Consider the following 12,055-nt stretch of genomic DNA (forward strand, 5'->3'; position numbering starts at 1 on the left):
TCATGAGGGTCCCAGCCCTGGGCCACAGGCTCGGCCTCATCACTGGATTTACAGAGCCCCTCTCCTACCCCCGGCCTGACCACCCCACCGACAGGGCTCCTAGAGAATCGGAGGCCTGCAGCTTGAAGGACTAGGGGGCCCGGATTTCATTTAAGGAGTTCTAGAGAAACACGAGACAACAGAGGAGACAAGGAAACAAGGACACTAGAGGGAACTGAAGCCTACGGACCTACAGAAAACTGTAAGCACAGTCTAACTCCTAGCCAGAAAAACATAAGCCCTCTTACCAAAGGTCTTTTTACCTCAGTTTCTTTTTACCCAATGCATCGTGTCTGCCTTACAGAAAAAAAAGAAAAAAAAAAAAAAGCATGCTAAAAGGCAAGAAAAACCCAGGTTGTTCTATTTTCGTTGACCTTGGGGCCTACACGTCCTTCAGGGAGTCACTACTATGTTGTCAACATCCACCTCGTGCTCAGGTGACAAGCCAGGGGCAAGTAGTTCCCTCCATAGATCCCAAGGAGCCCAAGGAGGAAACTGTTAATAAACCAAGCTTATAACTCACTTGCTGTTGCTGCTGTACCAAATGACCACAAACTCGGTGACTGAACACAAACTCACTCTCTTAACAGTGCTGGAGATCACAAGTCCAGACCAAGGCTGGCTGAGCTACAATCCAGGCGTTGGCAGAACAGCGTTCCGTCTGTTTGCTCTAGAGAATGTTTCCCTCCCTTCCCCCGTGGCTAGAGGCTGCAGCTCTCCTTGGCTCAGGGTCCCGTGGCTTCACGGTCAAAGCCAGAAAGGCTGATGGTGCCGGGTCCTTCTAGGCTGCCATCTGTTTCTCCCTGTTCTGTCTCCCTCTTCCACTTTTAAGCAACCTGTGACTACCCTGGGCCCACCGGGCAAACTGAGGATAAACTTCCGATTTTAAGGTCAGCAAAGTAGCAACCTTAACTCTACCTACAGCCGTAAGCCTCCTTTGCTATGCAGCCTAATGCACTTGCAGGTCTGGGGAGGGGGGGAAGAGACACAGGTGAGTGTGAGAGGCCATTATTCTGCCTCCATGGAGTAAAAAAGAAAATTAAACATGCTTATGCTCTGTTCTCTCTCTCAGGTGTGGCTGTTTTACATGATTCAATGTTAAGGTTTCAGGCTGGAAAATTATCTGAAATGTAAACATTGTCACAAATTTCAGACACGCTCTAGGTAGTTATGCAAACCCCTCAGGCAGAGTGGGATTCAAGAGTAGTGATCGTTCAAGGCCAATGCCAGGCGTAGCTGCACTTCGAGTTGAGTCTCGGTTTCCAGCTAAAAATGCAGTCTTCGGTCTCCATGAAAGACGGAAAAGCCAGGGCAGATTTTGGTTTGAGATCCAACTGTCACAATTCACTTGCATCCCTTCCACAGAAGGAGGGGACACCTCCTCTGCTCCTGGGAGTGAACAAACCTGAAGACAAGGCGAATCCGTGGGGACGGATAGCAGACGGTCTCCGAGGGAGGAACTGGGTAAGAGAGACTCTTACCACATGAGAAGAAAACCCTTTGAAATGGATACCGTGTATGTATATTCTTATTCAAAAAGGGTACTAATTTTAAAAGAAGGTATTACGCAGCCCAGTCTATCATGGTGGCTGGTGAAGGCGGAAGGGGTGAAGGTTCTTCCTCATCCCTTCTTCCAGGAGCTGGTACAAAAAGAAAGCATCGGCCCCTCAGGGGGCGCCCTGTCTGCAAACGGTGCTTCCTGGGCACAGAGGAGCCACAAGGCTGGAGGACCAGCGGACTGGATGTAAGAGACACAGCGAGATCAAACACCCTAAATGCTCAAAGGCCACCCCAAGAAGGAGGAAGGGAGGAGCCCAAGCTATGCCATGTCTACAGACTTTGTAAATTGAGTAAAACTGAATGAAAATCAAAAACAGACTAAAAGCAAAGGCCAACTATTATCAAGAGAGGATCTAAGAATAATAATGTAAGTCTAAGCCCCACTTATAAAAATAATTGTTTTAAAAAAGGTTAAGATTTGGCTGAGGATGGGGGGTGCGGGGAGGGAGAGTGAGAAAATAAAAGTATCAGTGTTCCAAATCACTATGCCCATTCGGGATATATTTAAGATTTCTGTAACAAGGATCCCGGGAGCTAGCTTGTTCAACTTCAACAAATTTGGAAGACATACAAAATCGACAGATTTTCTGATAAACTGTGGGTTGTGAGCTACATAATAAAACAGCTGCATCTGACTTTAAAACATGGAGAAGTAGGAAGAAAATACACATTTTAAAAGATGAACACATTGCAAAAGATTTAAAAGTGAAAGATGAACACATCTCACCATCTCCCCTCTCCTTAGGCCACTGAACATGAGAACATGCCAAACATTTTCCAAAAATCAACCCAAAGAAGTAACACTTGAGATTCCTCATCTTAAAGAACTGGGGCAAATCATAAGTAATGAAGAACATGGTCCAACCATGATCAAGTACGGGGCTGGCAGGTGAGAGAAAACACTTAAACACAGTCTCATGCATTTACTCCAAGTGGGTATTGTCTTATTTCCCCGACCGGACCGCCATTTGTCAAATAAACTGCAGAAACTATAAAGCTGAAGGATAAACACTTCAAATAAGAATTCATACTCCAAGCAAGTAAGAATCTTTCAACTTTTATTTCTAGGATACATTCATCTGGAACCTTTTTGTTGCTTTACAATTTTCCCCCTAAGAGAAATGAATACAATAAAAATATAATCCAACTACCAGCAATGTTTGTAACCAGAAAAGAATCTAAAATCTCTGGTGTGATAATATAGGATTTTTCTTTAAAAATATAAACTTCATACCAGAAATAAAGCCTGAATATTCTCTTTTTCTTTAAAAATATAATTTTTCCTTCTTAGCTCTTCCATGTAAATCTTATAATCAACCATGTAGTTCTAAAGTGTATTTTTAAACTAGTAATTGTAACACTATAGCATTCCCTTCCTGCTTTGTATCCTGTTCTGTACTGTGAGCCAACTAATAACTGCAGAAGTGTTTAAAAGGGAGGGATGCCACTAGGCGGTAGCAAGATTCCTCAAGACATATTGATCATTAAAAGAAAAAGAAACCCATTAGCAAACTGAAACCTACTTAATAAATTGCATTTTATCATGTTTGTGAAATTAGAAAATGTGTATAAAGCACTTTCGCAAACTTTGTAAAGCTCTAATGGAAAACATTTTTTAAATGTTTTGACCAGAAAAGCTGCTGACTGGGATAAAATGTCAGGAACACAAGATTCTGTAAAATCTTATTCATTTTTTTCTGGTAACTTCTTACGTTTAGGGAGGGAGAGATTGTAAATTGCAAAGAAGGTAGGGGTATGGGTACAGGACCATCTCACAATGATTGACTGATCTGCAGTGACGTAGGTCTTTTTCTTAACTGAGAATAAAGCCCAAGGGACACAGGAGCAGGCCGATACTTCACACCAGACCGAGAAGTCGAGCCATCTGTCTCCAACTAGGAACGAGAAATGAGAGACGTGAGGCTTTTCCCCACTTCTGACCAGCTCCTTCACACAGCCCACTTAAAAACAGTATTCCAGGGGCGCCTGGGTGGCTCAGTGGTTAAGCGTCCAACTTCGGCCCAGGTCATGATCTCACAGTCCATGGGTTAGAGCCCTGAGTCAGGCTCTGTGCTGACAGCTCAGAGCCTGGAGCCTGTTTCAGATTCCGTGTCTCCCTCTCTCTCTCTCTGCCTCTCCCCTGCTCGCTCTCTATCTGTCTCTCAAAATAAAGACATTTAAAAAAAGAAAAAGAAAAAAAAATAAAAACAGTATTCCAGACCCGAACATAAACGGTCTGGGAATGGTTTCTTTAGTTTGGAGAAAGAATCAAAAAGCCTAATTAAGAACATAGGTAACATCGTATCTGCACCAGAGTTACACTGCCATTAAACAGCACTGTCCATGACAACTTGTTAGAGTGTTCTGTGGACTAGAAGAAGGTGAGCAAAGGACAAAAAAGCTTGGTAACTAAAATAATCCCAGTGAGGGCTTCCCTCGTTTGCTAGAACCCAAAACAGACGTCAGAGAAAACTTCTTTCCAAAAGCCAGCCTGCTGCAGTCAGAAAGGCCATGGAGACAGACCCAGCCGTGAAAGGCTGCAGAAATGTGGTCATCGGTGCCCCACCACAGCTGACCGAAGAAACTACCCTCGGTTATCTAACGGATGCGTGGACGGACAGGAGGGGGGCGGGGTGCGTTACGCGTGAAAAGGCCTCGAGCAGCTCGGCAGGCTGGACGGGCCGCCACTCAGGGCTGCGGGCCGTCCCCGCCAGTGTCCAGACGGTCTTCCAGTGATTCCCTGGGGGCAGGCCCCCGAGGCACAAGGTCTGCGCCGAAGGGCCTGGTAACTCCTGTCTGATGCACTCCCTCTTAGTGCCTTCTTTCCCCAAGAGAATATTCAGGCCAATTGGTTTTCGTTTATTCTGCACTAGTAAGAATAATAAACCAGCAATTTGGAATATACGCTTGCTTCTCACTGGGCAGCTCGGGTCAGTATACGATACCTTGAATAGTAAGAATGTAGAACTTCAATGGCTTTTACATAAGAGTCAAACAAGCCTATGCCATACTTTGATGATTCCACATTAATAAAATTCAGCTAGGCTATGTAAAAAACTACTTTTGCCAAGGTTTTAACTACTGGACTTTAAACCAATTTCAATATTCCATGGAAAAGTCATTTGTAGTAAAGTAACATGCCTTCATGTTTTCTACGTACAACAAAGTAAGATTTTTTTATAATGTACATATATTTTTAAACCAATTCACTCCCTTTTACAATCATACCTTCAATCCAACATTTAAAATATAAACCCAAACTGTCAGTGAGAATAGAGAATAACAGTGGACCAAACGACAGTATCATTTAAATGAAACAATAATGCAAGAAAAGGTGAGCATTAAAACTGAGAAAATAAACATAAACGGACTCATTGGAAATCTGCTCCTGTGCCTGAGGGGTTCACGAGCCTCACGCAGAGCAGACCCCGCTCTGCAACAACTCGCTCCTTCCTCATTTACTCGCTCTGGGATGCAAGTCTCACTGTTTTTACTGAGGTTTATACAGTGATTGGTTATCCTAACAGCAGAGATTAATATTAAATATTCAGCCTACTCCAGAATCGGCATATGTTCCCAACAACTATTTTGTGTGCTCCCTGAATTAGAAAATAGTCTCATCCTTTCCGAGCATAAAAATGAAAGGGCTTAGATCTAGTCATATACATTGTGCATTAAATGTTACTAAATTAAGACAGTAAGGTGGAAAATAGGAATCCAGGGGTACAGTAAATTTTCTTTAAACAATTCCATTACATTAGACAATACTGTCAATGATATGTATTTATTTTAACCAGCTTATGAAAAAAAAGCAAAGGAAAGAATTACCTTCAGAATTTGTATCAATTTCTTGGAGAAGCTAATAAAACTTTATACATATTTATTTGTATATTTATTTGAAGAATCTTTGGTAGCGATTGTGTTTCTTCCACATTATAGGGCTTTTCAAAATAAATGTCAAAATTAATTCACTGATCAGCATATGAAAAGATAAATTACGGTACTATTCTTTTGGTTTTCCTATAACCCTGACTATTAACTTGCACTAATCATGCACTTAGACACAGTTATCTGTTTAACTCATATACATATAAAATGAGAGACTAATACCAGAAAGAAATTAGACAGTAATGAGAATCAATGACAAAACATAACAATGACAACTGTTCTTAAGTAATTTATTTTTAAATTATAAGATTTACAATGCTTTGATTATGCAAAATAGTATAATGGAAATTAAACCAAACTGATAAACCAAAAGAGAAAGAGAACGTAGTTTCCTTGCATATCAGCACTTGAACCCTCACTGTAAGTATCTGACGTCCCGACCAGAGGTCTCATGTAGACAGAAGTATAATCATTTCAAACGTTTCACTTGTGGGTTTAATTTCTCATTTTTCAACTCTGATGAACTGAAATGTAATTTATCTCAAATCCTATTATACCTATTATAGTGTTTACACTGCGACAGCAGCACCTCTGAGCGTGCAGTCAGACGGGGGACTGGGCACAGCTTCAGCTCGCAGCCACAGACAGATGCTGTACACTGTGCTCCGCACACCAGGGCGCGTGGCTGTGACCAGAGCACGGACTTTAGTGCACTTACTGCAGGGCTGCCGTTTCCTTCCCCTTGAACTGAGCCAGTCGACCTGCCGGGCTGGCGTGTTACTGCTGCGGGTAGTAAGTCTGCTGCGGGGGCTGAGGGAAGGGGTATGATGGCTGCTGGGGCCCCGGGTACGGAGCCTGTCCGGGGCTCTGGTGATACACCGGCGGGTACGGCATACTGTACTGACCATAGGCGTACGGGTTGTAGCCCATGGGCATGGGCATTTGGCAATACCTGATGGGAAGAAAACAAACAAAAACACGCATTGGTACATCACACACTAGAAAGCGAGACGTATAGTCATTATTCTAAAACCGAGTTTCTCAAGAAAGTCGTATTTCTCTATTTCTCAGTCTAGTAGTCAACAGTGGGAAGAAAAGCAGCAGTTAAAGACAAGTGTTCCTATCCTGACGGAGATGAAAGAATACCCAGTGCTTAACACTACCCAGAAAATAGCACTGTTGATAGAAGTAAGTCTAAATATTCAACTATTAACAAAGAATAAAAATGGAGACCCTTCATTTTAATGTGGTAAGCTAATTACATTCCTAATTCACAAGATTCAATACTCACTATGATGGACATAAATTTACTGTTTACAAAGGTTTTTTTTTTTAATGTTTATTAACTTTTGAGGAGGGTAGAGGGGCAGGGGTGGGGACAGAGGATCTGACAGCAGCCAAGCCCAACGCGGGGCTCAAACCCACGAACCATGAGATCGTGACCCGAGCCAAAGTCAGACGCTTAACGGACTGAGCCACCCAGGCGCCCCTGTTTACAAAGTTTTAGTATTTAGAAGACAGAATGTACTTACTAACAAAGTAAAGTTTGGAGCACATCTTAAGAGGCAGTCAAATGTCTGGATTTTTAAGATTAAAAGATTATCACACAGAAAGCTGTTCTTTAAGAAAGTGCACACGACAATCAGAGTCGTGTTAGACGGGGTCAGAAGGCCAATCCCGCAGTACAGGCACATGATGAGGTCCTGTTGGGCTTGCTAGGATCAGCTCAGGAGAGGTGCCTGTCCTGATATAGACAGACAAGGAAAGTCTGCATTCCATACAGGAGACAGATTTCCTCTGAAGCCAGCATGTAGAAACTAAAAAAAATAACTAAGCCTGGGAAAGAGCTGTTCAATCACTCAAATAAGCAACTCTACCATCATTTCTATCGCTGTGTCAGCTGACAGTGTGGCTCATTCATTCATGACGCCTCCCTTCAGAGAAGGGGTGACTCTGCTTTGAAAGGTTAAGCAGAAAAATGAGCAAATCAGAGAACACTAGATGCTGGCAAGGATGTGGTGAAACGGCACCCCGCCTACACTGTTGGTGGGAATGTAAACTGGTGCAGCTCCTCTGGAAAACGGTGTGGAGGTTTCTTAAAAAATTAACAACAGAACTCCCCTATGACCCAGCAATAGCACTGCTAGGAATTTACCCAAGGGATACAGGAGTGCTGATGCACAGGAGCACATGTACTCCAATGTTCATAGCAGTACTCTCAGCAACAGCCAAAACATGGAAAGAGCCTAAGTGTCCATCAACGGATGAATGGATCAAGAAGATGTGGTATATCTATACCATGGAATACTACATGGCAATGAGAAAAAATGAAATCTGGCCATGTGTAGCAACATGGATGGACCTTGAGGGTGTTATGCTGAGTGAAGTAAGTCAGGCAGAGAAGGACAGATACCATATGTTTGCACGTATAGGAGGATTAGGAGGAACTTAACGGAGGACCATGGGGGAGGAGAAGGGGAAAAATGGGGGGGGAGGGGGAGGGAGGCAAACCATGAGAGACTCTTGAATGCTGAGAACAAACTGAGGACTGATGGATGTGGGGGGGAGGGAAGGGGGTGATGGGCATGGGGGAGGGCACTTGTGGGGATGAGCACTGGGTGTTATATGGAAACCAACTTGACAATAAACTATTTGTAAAAAAAAAAAAAAGAAAGAAGTCTCAGCCTTACCCGGGGTACCCTGGGTAGGTTGGGTACGGGGGGCCCTGGGCCTGCGGAGCGGGGGCCGTCCCTGCCGGGGCGTGCGGCGGTGCCTGCGGAGCAGGGGCCGTCCCCACCGAGGCTGGCGCGGTGGCAGGAGGAGCTCGGTTTGCCGGGAGCACAGGGGGCGGAGGCCGGGCCGGGGGCTGGGGCTTGGCGGGCTGCAAGACAGAGGGTTTCCATCAAATTACTGCTGTTAACATAAATGAGGGCATATGAGAAACCCCGGAACCCACCCAAATAGATTTCTAATTCCCATTGTTAAATGCTGACTTAGTGCCCTAGAAATGCCTCACAGCTCAGGAATGACTCCAGTCTGCTGGGACTCTACTGCCACTGCTCGGTCCCTGGGGCCTAACGCTTGGTCACTTACTGCCTACGACTGCTCCCACCCATGGTAACACATCTGAGACGGGGCGACGGAGCTCGTCAGGGGCAGTTTATTCCTGTGCCGCCTCCAGGACGCGCAGCTTCCTATGTGGACACCACAAATGCCAGAACACCTGGAAGACTAGTGTGACAGACAGGCACGTGTTTATCAGCTACATCCATCATTACTAACACGTGACCACACGCAAGTGCTCTGCAGTGACAGCCAGCCCTCCCGACGGCAGCCAGGCTGCCTAACGAAGGGAGCGACTTTTCCTACCACGGAGTCCACACTCCACATTCAAGTTTCTCTATCACAAAATAAAAAGTTCTTAAAGAAGAGGTTTTATGAATCAAGATCCAGCCAAGGCTCATATATGGCAGGATTGCGATGAATCTTCCCTGTCTTTCAAAGCAGAATGCCCCACACCCATTCTCTCACTCGTAGAAAAGACAAAGCCAAGGGCCTCCCAGAAAGTCCCAGTTCTAGGTCAGCACAGTTGTTCCCAAGCGGCACAATTTAGCTCCTCGCTTTATTGCTGTATTTGCTATACACTGAAAGGTGGCTCTAAAGCCTTGATCAGACTCAAGTGAAACGTCTTCTGGCAAGAATTCGTGGGCGACGCGGATTCTTCGTGCTGCAAACCGGAGAAGGGGGGTCTCGGGAAAACCTCGGGAAAACCGCCAGACCTCTACAGCATGGCTTGTTCCTCCTTCACGCAGAGCACACAGTCCCTAAGGTGAGAGGTCCACTTAAAGACCATGGCTGGGTACTGACCGGGATGGTCCTGGGCGCGGGCGTCGGCGGCGCTGGAGCCGGAGCCTGGCCCCCCGCCGGGGAGGACTGATATGCAGGTGTCGGGATTGAGGGGGCACTGGGTTCCCTGGCGATGCTCTGTTGCAAATCCCTTAAAGACAAAGGTGTTAGGAATTAACACAATTTCAAAAAACAACACATCTAAAATACTGGTTCTTTTTAAAATTTTTCTTCTCAAGGGGCACCCGGGTGGCTCAGTCGGTTAAAGCATCCAACTTCAGCTCAGTCATGATTTCCAGTTCCTGAGTTCCAACCCCACGTCAGGCTCTGTGCTGACAGCTCAGGGCCTGGAGCTGCTTCAGATCCTGTGTCTCCCTCTCTCTCTCTCTGCCCTTCCCCTGCCAGAGCTCGGTCTCTCTCTCTCTCTCTCTCTCTCTCAAAAACATTAAACATTAAAAAAATTTTTTTAATAAAATGTTTCTTCTCTTCATATATGAAACATAGAAAATAGAGCCAAAACAATGATGGTGCTTTAAAATACACTACATTTCTGTTCTTGACTAGAACTAACTTAAATCTTCTTTCGTATGATTTTTCTTCCTAGGAAACAAGGTAAACTTTTTCAGAGGTCGCAGTTACAGCCACAGTAAGGAACATGTCAAATGGGGCAGACGGTCCTAAAGGACTGCCCGCTCTCTGGTAAGAAGTCACCCCTAGAGAGGCGCCTGGGAGACTCAGTTGGTTAAGTGTTCGACTTTGGCTCAGGTCATAATCTCACGGTTCATGGGTTTGAGCCCTGCATTGGACTCTGTGCTGACAGCTCAGAGCCTGGAGCCTGTTTCAGATCCTGTGTCTCCCTCTCTCTCTGACCCTCCCCTGCTCATGCTGCCTCTCTCTCTCTCTCAGAAATAAATTTAAAAAAAAATTTTTTTAAATTTAAAAAATAAAAGAAAAAAGAAGTCAACCCCCAGAGGGGCCACTCCTAATGTGCTGGCCTGTCTAAAAGTTTTCAGAAAATCAAACAGCTCACAGTCGGTGAGCTGTATCCCACTGGCATTTAATCATTGCATCATGCCAGTGTTTACAGAAAACGAAGAAAGCTAACCTATTCAAAGCATGATACAAATTTCTTCATAAAAACTTTCTGAAATTATCAAAGAAATGCAGCACTGAGCTATTTTATGTTAAAAGACACTTCATAATCTATAATTAAGGTAAATGCAGGACCGATTGTTGAAAGGACCATTAAAATGCAGAATTAAAACTTAGGAAAAATGGAATCCATCCCAAAATCTCACTAACCAAACCCTAAGGTAAAATGCGCTCTATGAAACAACAGGGTCTTGATCAACTTCTCCCCAGCACGGATCTGCATAAATCATGTATTGTGTGTGAACATGTTGTGTGTGCAGTAAACACAGCATGTCCCACATGCGTGTGACAGCACCTGCTGTCCTGAGGTGCTGATTAACCGCAACCCCGGAGCCCCCGGACCACACGTTCACTCCCATAAAGGGTCCCAGTTGGAAGATAAATTAGTCACTACCTATATTATGAAAGTTAATACACATTCGTCAAGAAACCAAAAATAATTCTTCATGTTTCTAAGTTTAATAAATGCTGACAACACAAACTAGATTTTACTCAACATTAAAATTTTGAAATTTTTGAAATGTTTATGTGTATATTTAGCTGATACATATACCAAATATACTTAATCATATTTAATATTCTGTTTTACTATAATTGTTTATATAATTACAACTAGATATCTGAGTATACTGCAAATTTAATATCTAACATATGTAATTATATTATAAAACCTTAACATAATACTTTCATTTTCCTTTGATAGACTCCAGAGATGGCTGGAATACATAACACAGTTGCAGGACAAATGAGAATTTCCTAGCTACTCACTAATTGTATGATTCAAAGCTATTAAATCATGAGACTAATAACATTACAAAGAATATGTGAAATAAAATCCCACCAATATTTCCATGCCAACAACTATCATTACTAACATTAGTTTTAAATCATTAGCATAGGGGCGCCTGGGTAGCTCAGTCAGTTGAGCATCCGACTTCGGCTCAGGTCATGATCTCACGGTTTGTGGGTTCGAGCCCCGCGTCGGGCTCTGTGTTGATAGCTAGCTGGGGGCCTGGAGCCTGTTTCAGATTCTGTGTCTCCCTCTCTCTCTGACCCTCCCCTGCTCATGCTGTCTCTCTCTCTCTCTCTCTCTCTCTCTCTCTCTCTCTCAGAAATTCAAATAAATAAATAAATAAACAAAATAAATCATTAGTGTAAAGAAGGTAAAGTTCAGAGTAAAATATTTATTCTTTTTGCACACTTATGAGAGGACCTATTAGTCATCAGGAAATAGGAAATATTCAGCTCAGGTCAAGATTTCACGGTTCGTGGATTCGAGCCCCACGTCAGGCTCTGTGCTGACAGCTCAGAGACTGGAGCTGCTTCAGATTCTGTGTGTCTCTCTCTCTCTGCCCCTCCCCCACTCATGTTCTGTCTCTCTCGGTCTCAAAAATAATAAAATAAACTATAAAAAATTTTTTTTAAAAAAGAGAGAGGACAGAGAGAGGGAGAAGAAAAGAAGGGGAGAAGGGCAGAGAGATGGAGGGAGGGAGGGAAAAAGGGAGGAAACCCCAAGAAGGCTCCTTGTTGTCAGCACAGAGCCCAATGTGGGGCGCAATCCCACAAACCA

The 12,055-nt window shown here is 43.9% G+C and overlaps 1 protein-coding gene across 2 annotated transcripts in view; it reads right to left on the reverse strand.

Annotated features, from left to right (window-relative positions):
• Positions 1-5,761: 5,761 nt before the first annotated feature.
• LOC120246258 (programmed cell death 6 interacting protein) overlaps positions 5,762-12,055 on the reverse strand; it is a 70,807-nt gene continuing 64,513 nt past the window's right edge. For both annotated transcript variants that reach the window (XM_039253730.1, XM_039253729.1), the window contains exons 16-18: positions 9,355-9,484; positions 8,178-8,368; positions 5,762-6,439 (exon numbers count right to left, since the gene is read on the reverse strand). In XM_039253730.1, the coding sequence (XP_039109661.1) occupies positions 6,265-6,439; positions 8,178-8,368; positions 9,355-9,484 (496 nt within the window). In that variant the 3' untranslated portion in view covers positions 5,762-6,264. The remainder of the gene's footprint in view (positions 6,440-8,177; positions 8,369-9,354; positions 9,485-12,055) is intronic.

The sequence above is a fragment of the Hyaena hyaena genome, unplaced genomic scaffold (genome assembly GCF_003009895.1).
Source record: "Hyaena hyaena isolate Hyena2069 unplaced genomic scaffold, ASM300989v1 scaffold_459, whole genome shotgun sequence".
Lineage (NCBI taxonomy): Eukaryota > Metazoa > Chordata > Mammalia > Carnivora > Hyaenidae > Hyaena > Hyaena hyaena.